This window comes from Typopeltis vanoorti, chromosome 15 (assembly GCF_054136105.1).
Source record: "Typopeltis vanoorti isolate ZY-2024b chromosome 15, IOZ_Tvanoo_1.0, whole genome shotgun sequence".
In the NCBI taxonomy this organism is placed as follows: Eukaryota; Metazoa; Arthropoda; class Arachnida; order Uropygi; family Thelyphonidae; genus Typopeltis; species Typopeltis vanoorti.
The window spans coordinates 83,898,855-83,926,296 of NC_143563.1; the positions used below are offsets into that span (position 1 = coordinate 83,898,855).

General features: G+C 36.5%; 1 protein-coding gene across 3 annotated transcripts in view; it reads left to right on the plus strand.

Annotated features, from left to right (window-relative positions):
- The window catches only part of tmod (tropomodulin), a 240,965-nt gene that overhangs the window by 105,226 nt on the left and 108,297 nt on the right, over window positions 1-27,442 (plus strand). For all 3 annotated transcript variants that reach the window (XM_090405530.1, XM_090405529.1, XM_090405528.1), the window contains 2 exons: window positions 11,584-11,743; window positions 26,995-27,123. In XM_090405530.1, coding sequence (XP_090261656.1) covers window positions 11,584-11,743; window positions 26,995-27,123 — 289 coding nt within the window. The remainder of the gene's footprint in view (window positions 1-11,583; window positions 11,744-26,994; window positions 27,124-27,442) is intronic.

Here is a 27,442-nt window from a genome sequence, read left to right on the forward strand (position 1 = left end):
GGTTTTTTCCTTTTGGAAACTTGTGTTTTTCATCCCTCAAACAGGCAAATAACTTCGCTGCAATAACTTGTTTTATTTTGTGGTGGTTTGCAGAGCACAATTTTTTATGTGCATCATAAGGCACAAATATGTTCAGTCAATCGGTGCACTCTAACTTAGTGTGTACTTTTTTTTATGTGGGTGGGTGGACTGGAGCCAGTATTGTCTACTAGGAGTTTCTTGCTGCAGGCCAAACAATTATGGCTGAGATCTATTTGATGCAACTGGAGCTTATGCAGGATGTGTTACTTAAAAAACAGCCAGGGCTAGTTAATTGGAAGAAAGTGCTATTCTTACAGGACAATGCAAAACTCATCCGTGATAAGATTTGTGCTTTAGGATGGGAAAAACTCCCTCATCCTCCATCATATTCTTTTGACATTTCTCCAAGCGATTACCACTTTTTTTTGGCTCTAGACAATCACATGCAAAATAGACAGTTCCACTAAAGCAGAGGTTGTTAGGTTTATTACTTCTAGACAAAATGTTTTATAAAAGTGGAATTTACATCATGTCCACACAACTATACGACATTCTCACAGTATCTATCATACCTTGCCTTGAACTCGCTCACCGTCATAGCACCCACAACAGACTCTGGCAGCTTATTCCACTCATTTAGCACTCTAAAAGTAAAGAACCTAGCTCTAACACCCCTGCTAACCACACTCTTGCCCAGCTTCCATAGATGTCCCCTAGTTCTCCCCAGTCCTGATCTCAAAAATATCCTCTGAATTAATCCTATAGAAACCCTTTAGCAATTTGAATGCCTCAATCATATTTCCCCTTTTCCGCCTATCAACTAATTTCTGCAACCCACAAATCTTCACCCTGTTCTCATATGGTTCATTCCATAGACCTGCTATCATCTTAGTCACTCGCCTCTGGATCCTCTCCACCTCCTCCCCATCAAGAAGGAACCTTGGTGACCAAATCTGGCCACAGTAGTCGAAATGAGGTCTTATTACAGAGGTACAATAACTTGCTTGTCAAGGTATTTTTCAACAACCAAGTGAGTTGATGAGCTGATTTCACTATTTTTGCAATGTGTCCTCTAATCTTCATCTCCCTATCCACCAACACTCCCAAGTCCCTGGCCTCATCAATCTCCTGGAGTACAGTTCCACCAATGTAGTATACTGCTGCTAATCTTTTCACCCCAAAATGCATAACCTTACATTTTGTCACATTAAATTCACATCCATTCTCGTTAGCCCAGAACTCCAATATATCCAAGTCGTCCTGCAAGATGTTGACATCCTGAAGCAATCAATGAGCTGTCACGTGGACACAACTTCGCCATTGTTTCCAATAAAATACCTAGTGAGGATATTATGATCCAGATCGAACGCGGAATCCGCCACCTTCCACATCAAGTCGCCAACAGTGTAAGACTGGATGTAGCCTGTGTCCTTTCCAAAGCAAGACCACCAAAAACCAACTTATCCAACAAGGAATATAAAGCTCTACAGGAAATGAAGGATAATAAAGAATTAGTTATCACCAAAGCAGATAAAGGAAATGCAACTGTAGTACTTAACCAAAAGAACTACACAGGTAAGCTGAATGCTCTTCTATTAGATCGGGCCACTTACCTCCCTATCAATTACAATCCCACCAACTCTCAAATTAGAAAACTTCACAGGCTCCTTAAGAGAGTCACTTCTTGGCCTGTAGAAGTTACCAACAGATTAAAGCCGTTTAACTCTATACCCCCCCCCCCCGTATTTACGGACTCCCAAAAATACACAAAGAAAATGTGCCATTACGTTCCATAGTGGATGGCATTGATTTCCTCTCATACAAATTAGCTAAACATTTGGCCAAAGAGCTCACACACTATACTGGCAACACACCATCACACACAAAAAAAAACTCAGCCCATTTCAAAGCCAGCATAGAAAACCTTACACTCCAATATACTGACATAATGGTCAGCTTTGATGTCTCCTCTTTATTTACAAATGTCCCACTCAAGGAAACTTTAGAGCTAATCCAAGCTAAATTTTCTCCTGCTATCTCATCCTTATTTCAGTTCACAATGAACTCAGGCTATTTCGTTTGGCAGGGAAAATTCTACAAACAAATAGAGGGGACAGCCATGGGTTCACCACTCTCCCCACCCTTGGCCAATTTCTTTATGGAGACCTTTGAAGAAAAAGCCTTAGCCTCTGCCCCACAAAAACCAACCATATGGCTTCGCTATGTTGATGATGTGTTTGCCATTTGGCCACATGGCTCTGAAACACTTCTCTCCTTCTTAACACACTTAAACAACCAACACCCCAGAATCAAATTCACTCTAGAAAAAGAGGAAAACAGCAGCCTCCCTTTCCTAGACACACTAGTCACCCGCCAGCCTAATGGAACGTTGGTTTTCTCAGTTTACAGAAAACCCACCCATACAGGCAGATACATTCACCAACAATCCCCCCCCCCCCTCACAACAATATGGAGTAGTGAAAACACTATACAACAGGGCTAAACTAATCTGTTCAAACGACTTGGCCCTAAACACTGAACTAAATCACATCCTCAACACATTCTCAGCCAATGGCTACCCCCTCCAAAAAAAAAATCCAAAAAATATTAGAACCTACAAACCACAGATCTCCTCCCCCCTCCACAACAAGGATTACTCTAAATCCATCGCCATTCCCTACATCCAAGGCACCTCGGAAAAGATTACCAAAATCTTAAAAAAACATGACCTGACCTCCTGTTACAAACCTTACAGAAAATTGGCATCCCTTATCCGCTCCACTAAAGACCAACCACTTCCCCTAGACCTACCTGGTGTTTACCAGGTCCCTTGCAGTTGTAAACTGTCTTATTTTGGCCAAACAGGCAGGACAGCAAATATCAGAATTTTGGAACACAAGGACTACATCCGTTTTCACAAATACAGTCATTCTGGGCTTGCGGACCATGCTCTGGATACACGCCACAGAATATGGTGGAAGAAAGCTACAGTGATACACCGTAGCAAATACAAATTTGAAAGACTCTTTATGGAATCAGCCTCAGCCCTAAGAAATTCTCCAAACCTCAACAAATTTGGTTGTATGCGACTGCCCCAAATTTGGGAGGCCTACATCAGCAGACCTTCAGCCCAACGGCCAAGAACACCTACTTAGCCCGATACAGGGCACCATCAGGACTGTTAGGAGAACAATAGCTTCATCTCTTCATTCCCAGTTTCTGTGTTGTAGTGCCTACGTGCGCGTAACTTTTTTTCTGTAAGTTCCTTTAGAAGATGGCAACGTGACGTTTGCCGAAATATCGGAAAATATTTATTAAAGTTTAATTTAATTTATATCCTTAACTACGTTGTTCAATTCCTTAAGTGTTTTAATAATGCATAACCAACATATAAGCTTGTCTACGAGAAGTTGACATCTTCTGCATTCACTATTACCCTACCCAACTTTGCATCATCAGCGAACAAATGAACTGTTCCTCTTAGATCCTTCCTTATATCGTTATTGAACAAATTAAACAGCAGTGGTCCAAGAACAGAACCCTGCAGCACACCACTAGTCTCAGGCCGTCTTTTGGACTCTACTCCTGAATAAACTACTCTCTGATATCTCTCCATAAACCACCCACCTATCCATCTCACCAACCCTATATCCATTCCCATATGTTGTAGTTTACAGATTAGAATTCCATGTGGTATCCTGTCAAATGCCTTTGCCAGGTCCAGCAGTATCACTGTAAACCTATTACCCTTATCCAGTTCAGCCGTCACCATGTTATAAAATTTGAGCAAGTTACTGAGGCATGATCTACCTTTCACAAAACCATGCTGTCCCCATACAGTATCTCATTTTCATCAATCCATTACTGTATTTTTTCCCTTGACTACTTTCTGAAAAAACTATTATGAAAAACTGTACAAATGTTTTGGTTGCCTGATACTTCAGGAAGTAATTGTAGCCTGCACTGGCCCCTGACTCAGAGGTTGTAACTTTGACCAATACCTCATCTTGGATCCAAATGCTGGTATCCTGGATACTCCCATATGCTAACAATCACAGGTCACCTTCTTGGCTATGTCTTGTACTGCTGGTGGGCTTGCTAATCACCTTTTTCTTTATATTCCCTCCGCTACTTTTTCTGCAACTCTTATTTAATGTTGTTCATCCATCTAACTTCTAACTGAGATCTCCTGACTGGGTATACAATCTGATACTGCTTTCTTCTAACACCCCTTGACCATCTCCTTTGCACCATAAACATCTCTCCCCATCAAATTCTTATGCCATGGTACTGCTGGAAGCTGACTCTTTAGCTTGTCAAAATCACCTGCTTCTAATTTTACATCTCTTCTTAACAGAAAATTCTGTATGTCTGGCAATCTCCCAGGTGAAGATTACATGATCACTTTCTCCAAGCAGAGACATCATAGCTAGATTGGTTAGTGTTAAGTGATCAGATTTAGCACTCTTGAACCTCATATTTCCTCCATTACATGCTGTGCCTTAGGTAATTATCTCTCTCAGCAGCTGTATAAATTCAATTTCCTTCCCTGCCTGTGACCATTCCTCCTCCTAATCTATTTTAATAGTTGAAATTTCCCATAATAATTACTCAACCTGTATTCATCATGCTAATTTGCCAATGCATGTTGTCTGTATTCTCTCTCTTATATCCTCTGGATTATAGCAGCGACCAATTACATATTTTGTCTTATTGGCCTCTGTCTCCTACCAGATAGCATGAAATGAACTGCTCTCTGAATCTCTTCCCCCCCCCCCCCATCCTGTTCCTTCTGTCGTTTCTGAAGACACCATATTCCAGGGATGCACAACGTGCAGCACATGTGCTAGATGATGCCCACTCAATGATTTAATGCAGTCTATGTGTAAATTGAATAAATAGAAGAAAGAATATTTGTATAATACTAAATGATTTAAAAAATCAATAGATTCATATATTTTTATTATTGATGTAAATAAATATTTTTTTAAGGAGAGTTTGTTTACATTCCCTGCACCTTCAACAGAAATTAACTATTGCATGTGTGCTGAACAAATACTAAAATTTGATTGGTCACTTACTCAACTTTGCTCCAGAAATGCAAAAACAAAGATTATGAAATTTTTGCCTTGTTTAGAACAGTTGTACACAAAATTTCAAGTTTGATTTTTTGACACTGAAATAGAAAAGGACAGGTAAATCTCCTTTCTGGATCAAGATTCTTGATTTGGAAAAGAACAAATGTGTAAGAAGAGTAGCATTAAAAATTGCATCATTATTTGGGATACATATGGGAACAAACATTCTCTCTCGTGACAGCAATGTCCAGTTTACTAATGGATATTAAAAAATTTTTGATTAAAAAAAATGTAATGTATCACACTAAAATGCTATTTTTAATAAACATATCTATTGAATTTTATATGCATTTTATTTTTTCCTAAAAATTCAAGTTTTAAAAAATGCAGCCCACGTAAGTGTAACAATTACTTGATTTTGCCCATGACAGCATATAAGTTTTGTGTGCCCTTGCCATAGTCCTTGCATTCTATTCCTATGACCATATCATCCTCGGTCATCCAAATCCCACTAATGCCTATTACTTTTGGCCAAGTTAAGATAGCCAGTGCTAGAACCTGGCATTGGTTATTTTGAATACTTCTGGGAATTAGTATACATAAGTGCAATACTGCTTTCATTCCACAACCTCCCTCATACCTTGTCTCAGCCCACTAAAGTTGAAAGTTGGGGTGCTACATTTAGCATCATGTGATCACTTTCCCATTTGCTAATCCCTAGGTTGCCTGGACCCACACTTGCTTGCATTCCACCCTCCCCTCATTTTTTTTTTTTTTTTCTAATTTCTCTGACTCTGCATTTCTGAATCTTTACTAATCAATGCTTTCTGAAGACTCCTGACACCAAATCCATTCAAATGCAAGCCATATATAAATATGTAAACCTTGTATAAATTCTACCATCAAACTCTCTCCACAAACTCCACACCATTCCTCCTGCACATTGACTCATTCGCAATCATTGCTCTTCATCTCAGCTTGAATCTATCATATTGTGGCAGCACTCACAGCTTTTACTTTCTCGCTCTTCTTTTTCTCATGCACTAGCAACTCTTTCATGTCTTCTCGCATACCACACTTGTCACTTGCTAAATCATTTGTACCAGTGAAAATAGTATCTTTCACCTTCATTTTCTGCATTCTTATAGCATTGTTGACATCCTTAATCTTAACACCAGTAAAACATGATTTCATCACACTCCACTCATCAGTGAATCACCATACAAAATCTGATCCTTATTCTCACACTTTTATCCTTTCACACTGCTTTCTCTTCTCTTTCTTTTGTTTCTGTGTCATGTCATCTGCTAGGCATTTCTGCACCCACTCAATCTCACATTTTGTTCTGTGGAGAACACTACATATGTGCGCAATCTTTTCCATTACCATTTGGTCATTCTCTTCATTTTCCACCTTGTCATTTGTAACTCATACCACTTGTAACACTAACTTACACCAATTGTATTATCATGCATTTAGTCTTTCAGCTCACTGCTGTCATTCCTACTTTCTTCAAACCTCTTGCATTCAGGAAATGCTTATGACAAAGATGTTTTCCAGTTTCATTCTCCTTCCATTAATCTCTCCTTCACAGAAGGAGAGATTTATGGAATTCAGCATCTAATATCCTGCATATTAAAATTGCTTTGTCCATTGGCACCATGACATAGCACAATATAGCATACAAGAAAACATATTAAAGAGAATTAATACATTCGAGAATTACAAAATTAAGCACATCACTCTCATAGTTGAGATGCTCACAATATAATGTGCTGTTATCTGATGTTTCCCACAAAATGACCACCATCAGATAACACAAAACTGACCAAATAAGTCAGTTTTGTGCTATTATCTGATGTTTATTAATGGCCTGATGGCACTTTTATTCTGCCACTATCTTTTCACTCTTGGAACGCCATAACCACATCAGTCAATGAAGGGCCTACAATATTGTCAGTTACTGTACAGTCACACTATTTTTGAAGTCCATTGGATCATGTCCCTTTTTCATGCTGATTCAGAACTTTGAATAAGCAGATCACACATCTGTAGCATTGTCTATGCTGGCTTTCACAGTCTTAATTTAAATGGGACCTGTGACATGTCAAGAAACTTCAAGCATTTCAAAATTTTGACCAGAGAGATAATGAGAATTCAGTCTTTGGTATTGAAATTGTCTCAGCTTGTAGTACTTAAGACTTAAAACGAGCACTGCCCAAGCATCCATATATTTGAATTTTTTTTTAGTGCAATTGATAAAGGTTTCACTGCCCTGACAGTTGTTTAGAATTGGTTGGTTTTCATCTGAGACCAAGCAAAAACTCTCATTCAATATTGAAGAAATCCAATGTCAGGAAATTGTATTTTTCATAAGTAAACTGTGTCAACTCTGTGTAATGGTGATTATCGAAAAAAAAAAAGAACCATACAGCTTCACTTTGCCAACATAAATTATATGGAAATAGTGGATATTTAAGATCCAATATTATTTGAAAGCAGAATATCTGTCGGATTTCTGCTCAGGACATGGACTGGTTATTACTAACACCATGTTCCAACATAAAAATGTGCACAAATTCACATGGAGAGAAGAGGCTAGGAATAAGAAAAGTCTCATCGACTATGTTATTGTTGATAGTGATGTTTCCTCCCTGGTGCAGGACACCAGAGTGTACAGAGGATTTGAAATTGGAAGTGATCACTATTTAGTCTTGAGCAGGATAAAATTGAATTTCATATTGAAAAGAATAACATGTAAGAAAGTTTTAAAGCGAATAAAAGTTGAGCAGCTCTCAGATGTGAACTGTAGACTAAAATACACAAAGATTATTGAAGAAAAAATGAAAGAGTTTGAGAACAGGAATCAAACCTTGGAGATTCAGTGGCAAACTCTGAAGAAAACATTGATTGATTCAGTCAGAGAGGCATGTGGTGAGGTTGTCTGCGAGGATAAAAAAATCAGAACTCCCTGGTGGACACAGGAAGTTAAAGAGGCAGTGAAGGAAAAGAAGACAGCATATCAAAAGTTCCTGTCAAATAAGTTAGCTTGTGCTCTTAGAGAATATAGAGACAAATGCAAGAATGCTAAACACTGTGTAAAACTAGCTAAACAAAAGTCATGGGATGACTTTGGCAAGAATATAGAAAATAAATATCAAGAAGGTGGCAAAATATTCTGGAGGTTGTTGAAGAAGCTTAGGAATGGAGGAAAGAGTGCTGTAAAAGGAGTTAGAGATGATAAAGGTGACATGAAAACGGGATAAAAAGATATCCTTGAAGTATGGAGTAATTACTTTGAAAAACTGCTAAATGAAACAAGCAGCGATGACAGCACAGTGGTAAAAAACACTGATCAGGCATGCAGGCAGGAATACATATCCATATTTGAAGTAGAAAAAGCCATCAAAGGCTTGAAATGAGGAAAGGCAGCTGGAGTAGATGATATTCGACCAGAAAAGCTGACGTATGGTGGTATAAGAGTCTTACAGTGGCTGCACTGCATAGTTCAGAAAGCCTGGATAGAGGGACAAATTCCCAATGATTGGAATAGAGCTCTCAGTACCCATATGTAAAAAGGGAAATAAAACTGAATGTGAGAATTACAGAGGTATTTCCCTACTGAGTGTTCCTGGCAAGATCTATGCAAGTATACTTGAGAAACGGTTGAGAAGAATTGTGGAAGAAAAGCTTGGTGAAGAACAAGCTGAATTCAAGCCAAACAGAGGCTGTCAGGATCAGATCTTCACTTTATGACAAATAGTCGAGAAAGCATGGGAATATAACAAAGATCTGTATTTAAGCTTTGTCGATTTGGAAAAGGCATATGACAAGGTGCCAAGAGAGAAGCTATTCAATATGCTGCAGTTATATGGTGTCAATGGGGCATTATATCAAGCAATACTTAGTCTTTATTTGAGATGTAAGTCAGCAGTTAGAATTGAAGGAAGTACAGGAAGATGGTTTAATGTTAAATCTGGTGTGAGACAAGGATGTACATTATCCCCACTGTTATTCATTATCTATATGGATCACATTATGAAGGAAAGTGGTATTAAACATGATATCAAAATTGGAGATGTTAATGTCAGCTCTTTGGTTTATGAGGATGATGTTATACTTCTAAATAAATCCGCTACAAGTCTGCAAGATTCTCTGACTAAATTGAATAGCTGTTGTAATAGATATGGTATGAAGGTCAGCAATAAAAAGACAAAGACAATGAAAATAGGCAGAATCATTGAAAATATCAACTGTGTTGTGAATGGAGAACCTGTGGAACAAGTAAAACATTTAGCTACTTAGGCACGATTTTTACTGAAGATGGTAAATTAAATATAGAAATAGACAACAGAATCAGCAAAGCTGGTATGGTGGGAAGTCAATTGAATAAATTCATATGGAATAAGAGAGAAATTAGTCGGAACACTAAATTAGCTGTATACAAAACAGTGTTCAAACCAGTTTAAACTTATGGATCTGAGAGCTGGGTCAGAAGTAAAACACTTGACCAAAGACTAGAGACCGCAGATATGAGGGTCCTGAAAAAGATTATAGGTGCGAACAGATGGCATCAATGGTAATATCATATTAAAAACGAGGATATTAGGAAAGAACTTGACATTGTCAGCATCCAGGAATGCGTTAGCAGAACTAATATCAGGTGATATGGTCACCTAAACAGAATGGGCGAGGAAAGATTAGCAAAACAAATGTTCTCTGCCACGTTGGCAGCAAAACGACCCAGAGGAAGACCAAGATATAGGTGGATTGATACGGTACAAAGTGCCTTAGACGATAGAAATATAATATCTGATAATGTTGGAGTCTTGACAAGTAACAGACTGATTTGGAGGGAAATTGTAGATAGGAAGTTAGTAATGATATAATTTTTTCATGTAGTACTATCATATCCTGTACACCCCTTGTGGGTACATGGAAGGAATTTGATGATGATGATGATATATTCAGACACTTCAAAAGTTTCAAAACTTTGACCAGAGAGCTTATGAGCATACACTCTTTGATATTGGAGTTGCCTTAGCTTACACTACTTAAGAGTTATGAGTGCTGCCCAAGCATCCATATATTTGCCTTTTATTAGTGCCTTCGATAAAGGTTTCACTGGTCTGACCTTTATGGATGCGCTAATAAAAGACGAATATATGGATGCTTCCGCAGTGCTCATGTTTTTTAAGCAGTGCAAGCTACCGTAGCTCTGACACTAAAGATTGTATTTTCATAAGCTCTCTGATCAAATTTTTTAACTTTTGAAGTTTCTATGTACATTTGACTTTGAAATAATATTGGATCTTAAATATCCGCTATTTCTGTATAATTTACATCACTGAAATGAAGCTGTATGACTCTTTCTTTGGATAACGCATAGTCATATTTGACCGGAGCATGTATATATATATTATGCTGTGTGTAGAGGAATTGGATAGAACAATAAAATTTCCAAGGATAATGATAATGTATTTACATCTTTAAAATATTTTTAAACAATAAATGAAAATTTGCATCAGGAACTAAAAGTACATATACATATTTAAAGAAACTTGCTGAACTTATCACAAGTTGTCTCAGTATCCTGCTTTACTTAAAGATGATCCTGGTGACATTTTTTTTTTATATCATATTAAGGTATCAATACTTATTTTGCCTATTTTATAAAGCATATTAAGGTTTTACTGATTAGGCTACTGCTGTTGATGCTTAGAATATTTAGGTATCCATATTTATTTTATTTTATTTTATTTATTTATTTTTTGTCTGTCTACATTAACAAGCCACAGTCAGTATGATCTGTCTATATATTTTTTGGGTTTCATGAAATTAAATTAAAACTTGCATTTTAAAATCAAAGTATAGTGGGTGGGGGGAGAGAAGGGATTGTGCAAGGAAAGCAGTACTGTGCTTGTTTTGTACTGCTGAACTTGTTCCACCTTTAAGTGAATTTCTTCTGGTAGATACCATTGTACTTCTTTTGGTGGGAACCATGCATGAAGTATTATGTTAAATGTGTTCTAAATATCTTTTTAATTCTGTACAAATGTAGCTTACTATTCTTGCATCTTTAATGGTGGTCTTGAGAAAATTTTTGGTGAATAAAACAAATTGGATTAATAACCTGTCATTATTTTATTCAATGCAATTATAATTATTTTCTTGACCTCCACAGAGTCACAAGGCTCATGGGAGGCCAACACTAGTCAATACAAAGTATTGTACTATTCCTTAAACTCAAACTACCATCTGCAATCTATTCCGGTGAGACATGTTATTAATAGAAAGCTTAATATTAACATATTCTGGAGTAATTAGTTTATTTATTAAATTCATTATGAATTAGTTAATTTGGATTGTGTATTACATTTACTTAATTTAAGATATGTTCATTTCTTAATATAAAATTAATACTTCAAGTTTGAGTGAGGCTAATTGTATCAGTTCAGTTATTTCAGAAATTATTTCTTTTTAGGATTCTCTGTTGCCACCATCACAAAGATGTCGAGACCAGACAAAAAAGAAGCCTACTGGTCCTTTAAATAGAAAAAAGTTACTGATGTATTTAGAAAAAATGGCTAAAGAGCAAGAAGATTGGCCAGAAATTAAACCATTCGAAGCAGGAATGAAGCGAGGTAGAATATGGATAGTTTTGTTTGTTATTACAGCATGTTAATGCGAATTATTATGATAATGATATTTTTAATTGTATTACTTAAAAATGTATGTGCGAACTGTAGTTTACGTATTCATTTGCCAAACCAAGTAATTGAACTACTCATATGCATGCTCTTCCCAATTATTTTCACTGGGGAAGTGATATTATATCTAGATATTCAAAATAGGTGAATAAATACACTTCTTAGAAAGAAGTCATTGGACCCCCCCCCATGAGCAAGGTGCATTGTGCTTTGTGACAAGTCATGCATTTGTAGCCAGTATAAATTGGAGGAATATAATGCTCCTAAGTCACTGCAACTGTCTGGATGAAATGACTGCAAGTAGGGAACTGACGCAGTTTGAAAGAGTTGTTGTGATAGGATACCATGTTGCAGGCTTATTTGTTCCACAAATTGGGCATCCCAGGTCAATAATCAGTATTGCCATACGGAGATGGAAGTGCAGGGAGTCTACTGCAGTGGATGACTTGCCATTCTCACTGAACGTGACCATACATTGCTACAAAGGATAATATGTAAACATTCAGAAGAACAAGAAGAATTCAAAATCGAGGCTTACAACAGGTGTTTCCATGGTAGAATGCAATATGTAAGTTCCCAATTACCTGAACCAACATGCGTTGCCTACAGTGGAATGTGGAAGCTTGAAAAGCTGTGTTATATCCAGTGACAAATCATGCTGTGGTGGGTGTGGCAGATGCCAGGTGAATGTCTCTTACCAGAATCCATAACCTTGCTTATGAAATTCAAAATTGGTGGTGTTGATGGTATGGTATGGTCCTGTTTTTCCTGATTTGGCCTCGACTTCCGTTTGTGGTGCCACAAACATCAAACTTTAAGAACTATATGAATATTCTGGATAATGCAATGCTTCCTATTTTGTGGTGTTTCTATGGAACTGACCATTGTCTCGTTCAGCAAGACTATGCACCATGTCATAAGGCTGCTGCTGTAACTGCGTGGTTTGTAGACATGAATGTAATCACACTTGACTGGCTTCCACAAAGCCTTGATCTTTATCCTACTGAACATCTGTTGGATGAACTCCAGCATCTGGTGAGGTCAAGGGACATCCACCCCACAACAATCCAGGACCTCATTACATGCTTCCTGGAGGAATGGGCCAAAATTCCCATTGATCCCTATCATATGCTTGTGGAAAGTAGGATTACTGCAGTCATTACAGCGAAATCAGGTCCTATGGCTGTTTGTTCCTCACACTATGGTGTCCTTTGACTTCTTTCAAGCAGTGTATATATACTAGATGATATACTTATAAATAATAACTGAAATGTAACTTGCCGGGATGGTTGGCCGACTGGTTAGCATATCAGCTCTCCAGCCAAAAGGCTGCGGGTTCGAATCATGCCATGGACATGGATGTTTGTGATTGTCTGTGAAAATACTAGTGGTGGTGGTGGGCAGTAGATGGTGTTGGTTTAAATGATGAAGATAGTTGTGGTTGATGAAGTGGTGGAGACAGAGAGTTGTAGAGTAGGTGCCCTCCCTCGATGAGTCTTTGGACTCACTGGAGGTGTTACATAATAATAATAATAATGTAACTTAAGCATAAAAAATGTGGAAAATCATCAAAAGATGGGATGAACTCCAATCTGTATAATTTTACTGAGGGGGAAAAAAATATGGATATATATGTCCCTATCCCAATGGTTTTAACAGGCCTTTAAGGCCCACAACCTTCCAAGCATGCTTGGATTTTGTAACCGAAATACAAGAATAGAATGGTCACTCTTATGCCTCAAGGTATTCTTGGCTGTATCCCTGTGTGTTCACGGGGCCGGTTTGCCTGCTTGCAGGATGAAAAACACCAGATAAACTGGTGGAAAAAACCCTACTGCCCGCGCCCAAGACCGGCTAACTTGGCTATGGCTGAGGAAGAGCCTTCAGCTCCTCATGTCTCCGACAGGAATCAAACCTAGGACACTCCTACCCCGGGCATATGGTTGCGAAGTGCAAAGCAACTAGGCTAACCGCGCGGACGGATATGTGTGTGTGTATATATATATATATATATATATATATCCTATCAGGTGCATCCCTCATCCAGGAAGTAGGCTATAATGTATCTCCACATGCTCGTGTTGTGGGCTATTCCCTTGCTTTCATAATAGTTTGGTCCTAATAAGTCTTGTATGTTTCTGTTTCCTTTATAAAATGTATATTAGAACATTAAACAAAAAACTGAAAAAATACAGTAAGTATATTAAATGTCTAAGTGAATTTACATAAGGTTACAATACATTGTGTAATTTGTTTGAACCTGGGGGGGGGGATCTAAAAATTTATCCTTTATTTACAAATTATGATAAAAGAATTTGATAAACTAAAAAGGCATTTATTTTATTATAAGCAGTACCAAATATTTTACAATCCATATTGATATATATAAAGAACATAAATAAAACATTTCCTATAAAACATCTAAACCAGGATGTGACAAGGTTGTCCTCTGCTGCTAATACTGTTGAGTATATAAGTGAAATAATAAAGTATAATATTTGGAAGAAATTTCATGTAATAATAAAATGCATTATTTGCAGATTGTCATATGATATTATCAGATGTGTAATAGTATATAATGTAAACACTAGTAAAACAAACGAAATGAAAAAAAAAAAAAACGATTTCTTGCAAAAATGTCACTTAAAAGTAAAGTTGCCAATAATAAAACAATAGAAATAAAACACTTTAATTACATTAGATATGAGATAATATGTAAAGGTGTGAAAAAGATATAGTAAAATTAAAATTTAGAATTTTTTACAAGTTTTATTTTAGCAGCACTCAGTGAAATATAAATATTAACAAGCAAAATGAAGAGTAAAAGCAAGAAAAATTTTAATTTTTAATTATGACCACAAAAGATGAGGATGTATGAAACAAATGCAAAGTCAGTAGAAGAAAAATTAAAACAGAACTGCTAAGAATATAAATCGATATTACATAAATATCACAATCAGATATTATAAACTGAATGATAAGAAAGCTAAAGCTCTGCAGACCTCAAAAAATTTTTGTTAATGAAATATACCAGAACTAATCAAAAGGTCTATATTCATAGTGGATATAGACCACTCATATCATAGAATATTGTTTTCTAATTATTCAGACTCCATTAACATCAAACAAGGAGTAAGGCAAGGATGTGTGCTGTCACCTCTTCATTTTAACATATACTCAGAAGCCATATTTCAAAAGGTCTTGAAAGGAAGGGATTAGTGTAAATGGTGAAATCATCAGTAACATCCGATGTGCTGATGACACGGCTCTCCTGGCTGACAATATTCAAGATCTTCAAAATCTTCTAGAACTAGTGAATGAAGAGAGTGAAAAAATGGGATTAAAAATAAATATCATCAAAACTAAATTCATGGTCATAAACAGGAAACCAATTCTTAATTCAGCTCTTTCTTTAAATGGAAAACTGGCAAAGTTTAAATATCTCGGATGCTGGTTAAATGAAGATTGCAATTCAGAAACGGAAATAAAAGTTAGAATTGAAATGACAAGAAAAAATTTTCTCTTGATAAAATCAACACTGTTTAACTGCAGTTTAAATTTAGAGCTTAGAATACACATGGTTAAATGCTATGTATGGTCTGTACTGCTGTACTGTGCAGAAACTTGGACCTTGAAGACAACATCAATAAAAAGACTTGAATAAAGAGATGTGGTTATACAGACAAATGTTAAAAATCCCATGGACAGCAAAAACATCCAATCAGGAAGTACTGGAACTAATGGGGAAATCATGTGAACTTTTAGATACCATAAAAAGAAGGAAAACTGCATATCTTGATCACCTACTTCATAATGAAAAATATAAGATACTTCATAAGAAAGATTCCGGTAATTGGACCACATGTTTATTAAGTTAAATGACAATAAAAAAACAAATGACTTATGAAACTTGTCGGGTTTGTTTTTTATTGTCATTTAGCTTAATAAACGTGGTCCAATTACCGGAATATTTCTTATGAACTGCTAAACCACAGAAACCTTCGCATACAAATAAGATACTTCAATTGATTATAAAAGGGAAGATAAATAGAAGAAAAAGACAAGGAAGATGAAGAAATCTTGGCTGGCAGGCATCAGACAGTGGACTAGCATGAACTCTGAGAGACTGCTCAGAGTGGCTGAGAATCGCTCAAAATTTGCCAAGGTGGTCACTGACCTCCAATAGGAGATGGCACTCAAAGAAGAAGTGATTTAATTATTCTTTTTGTAGTTAGCAGTAACAATTTGCAAGCAATGAACTGAATCTGCATGTCTAGTGTGAAGTCATCAGCAACCATAAACTAGATTGCTGAACTAAGACGTTTTCACAATGTGTGTGTTATTTCCTAATCTGTTAGCACATGATGAATTTGAAAGGCCTATTTTGCCTTAAGAATTACCCAACTCTTGCAGTGGCAAACACCAGTATAATACTTTCAATGTAACAACTTACTGAAACATCCCATAAGCACAATTCAGCTTCAAAAGAAATTCTTTATAGTAAGCCCTCCAACATTCTTCACTCTATCATGCAAACAATTCGATGGAGTCAGATTTGTCATAAAATCTATGTGTAGAAGCGGCAGATTTGGAGGAGGACTGCAAAAATCAACAAAATTGTACCTCAACCATAAAAACACCATTTTTTTTAATTTTTTTTATTTTCTTGAATGTAGGGGTGGCATATATAGTACTAAGTTTTAAAAGAGGTATACTGTGAGTAGACATAGATACAAAATTAATAACGGAAAAAACTCACGTACAAAGATTATTTAATAGTATAATTTTCACCTATGTGTCACAGGCATCTTCAGTACATTAAGCTCAAATGAAACAATAACTGACAATTCCAAAAAGCGCCACCCAAGTAGCTGGTGTAAGATAACTAAAAAGGTCAATAACTTTCCTAAAAATAAATAAAAAATAAAATAAAATAATAATAATAATAATAATAAAAAAATCAATACAATAAACAGTTAAGAAAGATTAGCTGATTTGTAAAGTACTATCTCCCATAAAGGGGATAGACGTAAGCCGTCGGATCTGTTTAAGTTAGGAGAATGAAGTAGAGTTTCACATGTTTCTTTATAAAGGCGTTCCATGAGAAACTAACTTTTGTGAAGAACTCTTGTCTTTCTCCAATGAACTCAGTGTCTAGTGAAGATGGCATGTTCTGCAAGTCCAGACTTTTCAGGTTTAAAGTATTCAATATAAGATTGGTGTTCTTCTAGCCGAATAGAGGCAGATCTTCCCGTTTGTCCGAAATAAGATAATCCACAAGAGCACAGAACCTGGTAGACACCTGGATGATTAAGATGTGGAAGCTTGTCCTTAGGAGAAGTGCGAAAGGTGGAGATTTTTCTAAATGGTCGAAAGGCAACAAAAATATTCAGTGGTTTTAAAACTTTTGCTATACGTTCACTGATGCCTTGTACATAAGGGATAGTAATGTGCATTATTTCTTGTGTTTGAAGAGGAAGACATATTAAAACTACTCAAAGTTCTTTTAATGAAGCAATTCTTATAACCATTAGATAGAAAGGAAGAAGTTATATATTGTAGTTCTTTCTGTGAAAGATTGTCTGAAGAACAAAAGGAGTGGGCCCGATGAACCAGTGTTTTAATAGTTCCTGCCTTTTGACTGGGATGGTGATGAGATTCCGCATGGATATAATCGCCTGTATGAGGCTTCTTTCTATAAACCGAGAAATGTAGGTTACCATCATTTTGGAACATTTTGAACAGCGTATCTTTGACATTTCTCCCGGACCTACTCATTGGTTCAGATATGTCGATGACATTTTTGCTGTATGGAATGGCTCTTTGGATGAACTTCAACAATTTCTCACAAAGTTAAATGCATTTCATCCTAGGATCAAGTTTACCCTAGAAGTAGAATCAAATAAGCAGTTAGCCTTTTTTAGATCTTCTAATTCTTCACCAACCAGATGGTAACCTACATTTCTCAGTTTATAGAAAGAAGACTCATACAGGCCATTATATCCTTGCGGAATCTCATCACCATCCCAGTCAAAAGGCAGGAACTATTAAAACACTGGTTCATCGGGCCTACTCCTTTTGTTCTTCAGACGATCTTTCACAGAAAGAACTACAATATATAATTTCTTCCTTTCTATCTAATGGTTATAAGAATTGCTTCATTAAAAGAACTTTGAGTAGTTTTAATGTCTTCCTCTTCAAACACAAAAGAAATAACGTACATTACTATCCCTTATGTACAAGGCATCAGTGAACGTATAGCAAAAGTTTTAAAACCACTGAATATTTTTGTTGCCTTTCGACCATTTAGAAAAATCTCCACCTTTCTCACTTCTCCTAAGGACAAGCTTCCACATCTTAATCATCCAGGTGTCTACCAGGTTCCGTGCTCTTGTGGAATATCTTATTTCGGACAAACGGGAAGATCTGCCTCTATTCGGCTAGAAAAATACCAATCTTATATTGAATACTTTAAACCTGAAAAGTCTGGACTTGCAGAACATGCCATCTTCACTAGACACAGAGTTCATTGGAGAAAGACAAGAGTTCATTGGAGAAAGACAAGAGTTCTTCACAAAAGTTAGTTTCTCATGGAACGCCTTTATAAAGAAACATGTGAAACTCTACTTCTGTTTAAGATCTGTTTAAGTTAGGAGAACTTACGGCTTACTTATAATTTGTCAAGCCTTGACAATGAATACAGGTCAAGTAGTTATTATGGTAACTGCAACAACAGTGAAATAGACTGGAAGGATGAAAGAACACATAGCAGGAAGGAAATGGAATTTATTCACCTACTAAGAGAATTATGTGAAACAGTATGTGTTACAAGTAACTAGTAATTTGAGAATGCTAGATCTGGTGATGACATCAGAGAATCTCTCCATAACTATGGTAGCCACGTTTCTTCTGACTGGGGAGAATGATCATGTAGTCTTGACTTGGAGGTTGCTAAATGTGGAATTTTCATTTAAGATGGGGTATATGTGGAACTACAGGATATATGATATATACACACTTAGGAGACAGCTTGTAGCAGTGCATGGGAGATGGTTGATAAAGGAAGCAATATCATACTGCATACCCAATATCAGGGGCATTAATCAGATAGGAGTTGCAAAAAAAAAAAAAAAATTGGAGGATATATACAGGGTGTTCGGGATAAATTTGACAGTTTCGTAAGGAAAAAGAAAATCTTCTTTGTATCTATTAAATTTAATGAATTGACAAAAAAACATTACAGGCAGAGTTAATTACAATACTATCAACAAGATTTACTCAAAATAACCACCATTAGCATCGATCACAGCTTCAATTCTGCTTCAGAACCTCGAACAAGCTGATGCTACAGTCTCCCTGGGAAGGGCCGCAAAAACTGTTTTAATTTTATCCATTAACTGGGCTTTTGTATTACTGGAAGTGCGATTGGTGTCTTTTTCAACTGCGCCCCATACAAAATAATCCATGGGGTTAAGGTCTGGGGAGTTTGGAGGCCAAACATTTGGACTGGTGAAGTCGTAGAAATTTTCAGACAACCATTTTTGACTTTTCCCAGAGGTGTGGCAAGGGGCCGAATCCTGCTGCCATACATACGGCCTACCATTGGCTACCCTTGTTATCCAGGGCTTGACTACAGTTAGCAACTCCATGAACAAAGCCCGAATTCCAATGCCAGGGTTCTTCAACACCTGTTCCTGCAGATTTGCGAGGAATTCTGCTGTACGAACGCAATCAGATCGTCTGCTAGGGATCTTTCTTCTTGCTACATCCTCGTAGTCACCATTGCAAGTCTCTAGTTCATGCCTGATTGTTTTTACTGTATTCAGGGAGCATTGGGCAGCAGTCGTAATATCCTTATTTTGATGGCGGGCACGAATCATCATGATACAAGTTATTCTCTTCCATGATTCAGGTGGGTTCCAGCTATCCATCCTTTCTGACATCTTGTATATGAATGAAGAAGGGTCCAAACTTTTAAATGAAGAGAAGTGTGTGTTAATACATGTAACTTACGGAAAAATATAATTAATTATAAATATGTCAAATTTATCCCGAACACCCTGTATATATATATATATAAGGAGAAAAGTAATGAACAAACTCATAAACAATACAAGGCACAAGCAAGAAGGGTGACAAGCATGTTAAGAAAGTTAAAAGCATATTAGAGAGAGATAATTAGCCAAGCAGGCCAAAAGGAAATCTCAATGTATTGAGTAAAAGGCAGAATGGCTATGGAAGGGTAACCTTAAGAAGTGCTAATGGTAGGAATGTGAGAAAAGGAATGAAATAGTTGAGTTACTGAGTGACTACTTTACACAGTTTTGTCATCATCCATGTGAAGATATGGGAACAGAGGTTGATGAATTGTTGGAAATTGCAGAATCTCAAAAAATGGGATATCAGCCTACATTTTACAGGAATGTGAAGGAATTTGCATTTATTTAACGAAAGCCCTGGCTCAGGTAAAGTCCCAAGGGAGGAGTGGAAGTTCCATTGCATATTGAATTATAGACTAATCATTATCTCTAATCAGAAGTGATAGAAAAATGTTGAAGTTGATCAAAGGCAACATTCAGAAATGGATAGATAGGAATATGATACTCTATAGTTTTTTTTGAGGGGGTATTTTGGATTTATGGCTGAAGCAATTCAGGTTATGAGGTCTTGTTAATTGCATTTATTATGGCCAGTTTGCTTTGCAGGATGAAAAAATCAAGTTTCCAGAATGCAAAACCCTGCCACCTCCATGTGAGATTGGCTAATGTGCCTTTGCTTGAAAAGCCTGATACAGTTTCTTCACATCCTGAGGAGAGTTTGAATGGAATTTTGTAAGGGGGAGGGGGGGAGGAGTAGAATGACTTTCTGAAGCGTAGATAGTAATGTACTCACTTTTAATAAAGATACAGTTGAGTTGGATGACCCACAGTGATACCAGTACTGGTAGATTTCGCAAAGGCATTTGACAGGACTATTTCAGAAATTGGGAATGGATAAATAATGAAGCTTGGTGATATGGTTGTGGGTGGCTGGTGAACAGATAACTAAGTATGTTATATAGTGGAGGTATCCAAGACAAGGAACGTAACTAATGTGCTGCAGGAATCTCTTGGACCACTGCTATTTAATTTGGACATTAGTGATATAGGAAATAATTTGAAAAGAAACATTGTTTGCTGATGAGAGGCAAAATGGGTATTGTAAGACAATGTAGAGAACTTGCAGAACGATTTAAATAGGTTGATGGTATTGGAAACGATAATGGATACTAATTTAGTGTTGATAAAATCTCACCTGTTTTTGTCTTCTTTGTTTCAGTAATGCTTATCATGTCAATCTGGTGCTTATCCAATTCTGCATTAGGTAAGTTTAGTTCTGTTTCTTTTTCATTGATCTTATATTGATGGTGCCAATCTTGAACTCCGCTGATGTTGAGGTGGGATTTGTTGAGTAGCTGACTTTTCGCTGCTCACCCTATTTCCCTGAAAAAACAGAGAGGTTTGTTTAACTGGGCAGCACTCCAGTTTGCATGAAATTCTGCCATGTTGTACCATCATTTAGGATTTTGGTTTAAGCCAATAACAATACACTTTGGTTGGCTAAATCTCACATTACCAAACCATCCTTATTCATTTAGTATCCAGGTAGATACCTACTAACAGAATGCACTACGAGAAAGTGAAGATTGGACATTAGGTCAGAAGCTGTGATCATTTTCTTGCATTCCTTAAAAGGCAATGTGAAGGTCTCCTCCCAATTATCCAGCTTTGAACCTTAAGCACCCATTGCTGAGATTTATCCAAAAAATTATTAATTATATGTGTTCATGATTAAAATTTTTAATTTTACAGTCATTTATTTTATAGCTTTGCATTTTCCTCATAATTATGTACTCAACTTAATTTGATTGCTCCTTAATAGTTTCTGCAGCTGTTATGTTAGTTCTGAAGTTTTTAATTCTGTGTTACAGAATATTTTTAGAGACAAATTGTTAAACTATTGCTAGAGAGCTGTAATAGAGTCGCATTTTACTGACTACTTCTTCTCTCTTTTCCATCATATATGTGGATGATGATGATGAGGCCGAATGAACCCTTTCCACTTCTGTCTGTCTGTCTTGGGAGAGTCCGAACAATTCTGTCCAGTTTGGTGTCGCTTGTTGTGATTTGGTTTTCAGGTCCTCTTTTATTTTGTCTATCCATCTAATTCTGGGCCATCCTTTGGACGGCCCAGAATTAGATGGATAGACAAAATAAAAGAGGACCTGAAAACTTTTACCTTCCATCGTTGTATTCAGGGCTTTAGATGGTAGTCTTTCTGTTCCCATTCTGGTCACATGGCCAAACCATTGCCGTCTTCTTTCTTGGATTTTGTCTATTATTGTTATTTCTTGTTTTAGTTGTTCCCTTATATCTTCGTTTCTTAGTCGATCCAGCAGAGATACTCCAAGTAAACTTCGTAGCCAACCCATTTCAGTAACTAACAATTTTTTCTCTTCAGCCTTTTTCAGATTCCAGCATTCACTTCCATAGAGGAGTATTGGGAGGACCATTGTTTCATAGATTCTTACTTTTGTTACTTGTTTGATGTCTCTTGACTTCCATATTTTATTAAGTCATCCAAACGTTTGGGATGCTTGACTGATTCGTCTGTTTATATCTTTTGTAATTTCACCATTGTACTCAATAACTCCTCCAAGGTAGGTGAAGCTTTCTACCAGCTCTAGATTCTTACTATCAATTTCAATTTTCAGATTGGTGCTTCTTTTTCCTATTTGCATAATTTTTGCTTTTTCTATATTTATGATTAATCCAAATTTTATACACTCCTTTATTTTATCAGAAATTCGCTGTAGATTTTCTTCAGTGCTTGCAAGTAATGCAATGTCGTCTGCAAATTTTAAATTTGCCACATTTTTCCCATATATTTTGATTCCAGAGTCTACATTGTTTAAGGCTTTATTGGTTGCTTTTTCTAGTGTAAGATTGAATAGGTCTGATGAGAGATTGCATCCCTGTCTTACTCCACTTTCTGTGTGGAACCAGTTGGTTAAGGTATCCTCCATTTGTACTGCACTTTCATATTTCTCATATGGATTCTTTATTATTCTTATGGTTTCGTTGGGAATTCCAAATTCTTACATAGTTTTCCATAGTTCTCTTCTACGGATTGAATCTAATGCCTGACGAAAGTCTATGAAATTTATATATAACTTTGGTTGTACTCTAGTGTCTTTTTTATTAGCTGTCTTAAGGTGAATAGTTGATCTGTTGTGCTTCTTCCTGGTCTGAAACCGGCTTGTTCTTCTCCTAGTGCCAGTTCTATATATAGCTTAATTTGTTTTTGGAGTACTTTCATAAAAACCTTACTTGGAATACTGAGGAGGCTAATGCCTCTGTAATTATTGCATTCTGTTTTATCTCCTTTTTTGTATGTAGGAGTTATGACTGATTTGGTCCAATCAATAGGCACTGCTTCGTTTTTGTAGTTCCTTTCAAATAATGTTTTTAATGGTTCCGAAAGTTGTTCCTTTCCTGCTTTTAAGAATTCTGCATGTATTTGATCAATGCCAAGTGCTTTCCTAGTTTTCAGTTTTTCTATGCTGTGTGCAATTATTTCTTTGGTAAAGATATTTGTTTCCTCTTCCATTTCAGTGGCTGGAATCATAATATCCTGGGAGCTGTTTTTATTATATAAATCTTTGAAGTATTCTTCCCATCTGGCAATTCTTTTTGTTTTACTTTCAATTAGTTGTTCCTCTTTGTTTTTGATCATTATAATTTTTGTTGTCCGTATCTTACTAATTTGGTCTATTTGTTTATATAATCCATGAAGGTTTAATTTCTTTTGATAGCTTTTCTGCTATTTTGTATTTTTCTTCTAACGAGTTATTCTTGTCTCTTTTAACTAGTTTTCTAATTTCTGTGGTTAATCTATTATATTCATTTCTGTTATAATTCGGTTTTAGTTTCATGCTTTTCCTTTGATCGCTTAACCTTTTTACTTCATTTGAGATCCAATCCTTTTTTACTTTCTCTTTCTGTGTCACCTATTGTTTTTTCTGCTGAATTTAATATTATTTTCTTTAATTTGTAACAGTGGTGTTCAATGTTTATATTCTGTTTTGGTAGTTCCTTCAGGTTTTTATCTAGTTCTAGTTGATATTTTCTTAGAATATTGTTGTCTTGTAGTTTTTTTACATTCAGTCTTCTTTTGATTCTAAAAGTGCTTCCAGATATTAACTTTATTCGTAGGTTCGCTAATACTAGCTTATGGTCTGATCCACAATCTGCAGTTAGGATACTTGATTTCCATCTTTGGTTTACAATAATATAGTCTGTCATATTCTTGATTTGTCTGTCTGGTGATATCCATTTTCTTTGGGGTTTTGGATGTTTAAAGAGAGTGCTGATTATTGTTAGTCTATTATTCGAGCAGAAGTTTATCAGTCTTTTGCCACGTTCATTGCTTTCTCCATATCCAAACTTTCCGATTACTCTTGGCCAGGTATCTCAGTCTTTGCCTACTTTTGTGTTTAAGTCCCCCATTACAGTTAGGAGATCTTGACTTGAAATTTGCTGTACTGCTTTTTGCAAATCTATATAGAACTCCTTAATGTCTTCTTCTGATGTCAAAGTTGATGAGTATACTTGAATAATAGTTAGTGATCTGATTGATTTTTAAATCTTGCTTTAATTATCCTAGGTGAGATGGGATTGTAGGACAATAGAGAGTTTTGAGCCTTTGGTTTTAATATAAGTGCTACTCCTTCTTGGTATTTGTTGTCCTCCCTGCTTGAAGTCAAGATTTTGTACTGTCCATGGTGGAATTCTCCTTTTCCAGTCCATCTGGTTTTGCAGAGTCCAATCACTTCCCATCGATAGTTATCTAATTCATGCAGTAATATTTCCAATGCTCATTCCTGGTGAAGAGTTCTTACATTCCATGTTCCTATGCTTGTTATGTTTTTTCTGTCTATTAGGTGATGTTTTGTTCCAATAACATATTTTTTGCCTTCACTATCTTGGTTCTCTAATCGTGAGGGTGACCCTTGTTTGACCAGGTGACAGTCGAGCTGGCATGTATCTTTAGGTTGGTTAGAGTTCATTCGGTTTCATTGGTAAGTTTTTGTCAAGTGTCAACCACCACTCCTTGACCTGAATTCAGCCATTCTTTTTTAGTAGATGGTGGAAACTACAGTTTGAGAGGAGTCACACCCTCGAGTTGCTGTAATAGCATGGGAGGTGGGTGGGGGGTAAAAAGTAAGAGAGAGTAGAGGAAAAGAAGAGTAGAATACCAGTCTCCAGATATGATATACCAAGTGTATATTGTATAAAGTAAGATCAGGTCTAGCTTGAGTATCTCGGGTTTGCCATGCTCGTACCCAACAATGTGAGCCCCTGAGAGCGACTTAATTTACTGACTTTATATTATTTAAATGGTAAAGTTCATTACAGTAATGTTACAATAATGTAAACCTAAAATGTAAAATTTTGAAATGCCTTGTTTAACACTAGGATAAGCTATCATCATTTATTATATACAGAGTCTGCCAAAAAATGTATACACACTTTAGCAAAAGAAAAATCTGTATAAAAATTGTAATACTAAATTTATACAGACATCAAGGGATGAATACAGGTTACCTTTGACTTCTACAATTACATGAGGTGCTCAAAGTGGTCGCTATTAGCATCCAGACACATTATTATGGCGAACTTTGGGCCAATGTCGCCCAAGCATTATTATGCCATAATAATGCTTGGGCAGCATTTGCCAAAGTGTCCAGTGGGATTGCTTTGCATGCCATTTCAATTTCTTTTTGAAGGGCCACCAATGAAGCTGGTTTTCTATGATACACTACATCCTTTAAAGTACCCCATAGGTAGAAGTCCAAAGGTGTTAAATCAGAAGAACGTGGGGGGGGGGGGGAACTCAACTACACCTCTTTGTAATATCTATTGTCCCTGCAAACTCTCATCGAGGTAAGCTCTCACATCTCAGTAGTAGTGCGGTGGTGCGCCATCTTGTTGGAAGAGAAATTGATCATTCCCACAAAGTGAATGAATGACAGATAAAATGGATGTGTGTAGCATGTCTAGGCACACTTGAACAGTAACAGTACCTTCAAAGAAGAATGGTCCTATTAAACCCCTAGATGACAATCCACACCAGACATTGGGTCCCAGTAAATTGACTGCCTTGTCCACATGGATGCCCGGGTTTTCTGGAGCCCATGAAACACAATTATGCCAACTCACTTTTCCATTAAGCTTAAATTGTGCTTCATCAAACCAAACCATCTTCCTCACAAACTCGTCCACCATGTGTTGAAACTACTCACAATACTGCATTCTTCAATCAGGATCATTTTCATTCATTGCATGTAATAATCTTGGGATATAAACTTTCCATTTAGCTGATTTAAGAATGTGGTGTATGCTTGCACTGCAAACTTGTATCTATCTCACGTACACATTGTGTGGTAGACTTCTGTGGCGAGCGTGTAAACTGTTCCAACACCATAGCTGAGGAAGCAAGACTTGTTGCTGTGCAAGGCCTCTCGGATCTTCCATTGTGCACATCACACATGGTACCATGGTCTCAAACTTATCACAAATACGTGCAGTTGTCAGGCGTGTTTGAGGTTGTGTTGCAAACCCATGCCTCCATTGTCATTGAACTTCAACAACATTCTCAAATTTGAAATACCACTTTAAAATGATCTTGGGTTCCTCGAACGAGACAGTCGTGTCTCAGCAATTTTGTTTGACTGTCCTACTGGTCACATGTCAATGTTAGTATTCATGTGAGTAATGACATCTTTTGAGAGAACATCATACTACACATTGCTATAATTTGATCTAACTTCGACAAAAGTCCATAGATGACATCTGTTAAAGTGGTATACATTTTTTTGGTGGACTCTGTATTTATAATAATTGATAGTGATGAGGATGAAAACATATTTTCAGAATTACAGCATGGTTTCATTTACTTTTGCACCTGATAGATGAAAAATTAGAAATTTGCTTAGAAAACTTTCCAGTAAATCCAAATGTCAATAATAAGGATTTCTTAGTTCATATATGGAAGTATAGTGTTTCTGAATTACATACTTAAATCTTATTTTCAAAATGAAATGTTATCATCTAATGACTAATAGAAAAATAAATCTTTATTAGGCAAGATCTGGGTTCCAAAAGAATTACCGAAACCAAAAGTGGATGATCTAGAAGTTGAATTAGACTTAGGTGATGAATATGAGCATGCACTTGATGGGGCCAATGAATCTGAATTGGTTGATTTAGCTGGTACGTATATACTGTAATTATTTTCTTTAGCATGGAAGCAAATTTTTCCTACATTGTATCACTGACTTGGAAAAGTGAGACGACCTAATCACACTAACCATTGCTTTATTGAGAGAAGAGAGTATACATAGAATATATCCTTAAGTGAACAGTGAGGCCTCCAGAGTAGTGTCAAAAATTTTTTGGTTCCCCAAATTGATCAATTGATATTTTTATATGGTTTCAAAAACAAGTAATGCTTTTGGTGATAATGATTTTCATTGCCCATTGCAAAGTTATGATTTATGGTTGAAGCAACTAAAGCAATGAGGTTGGAATG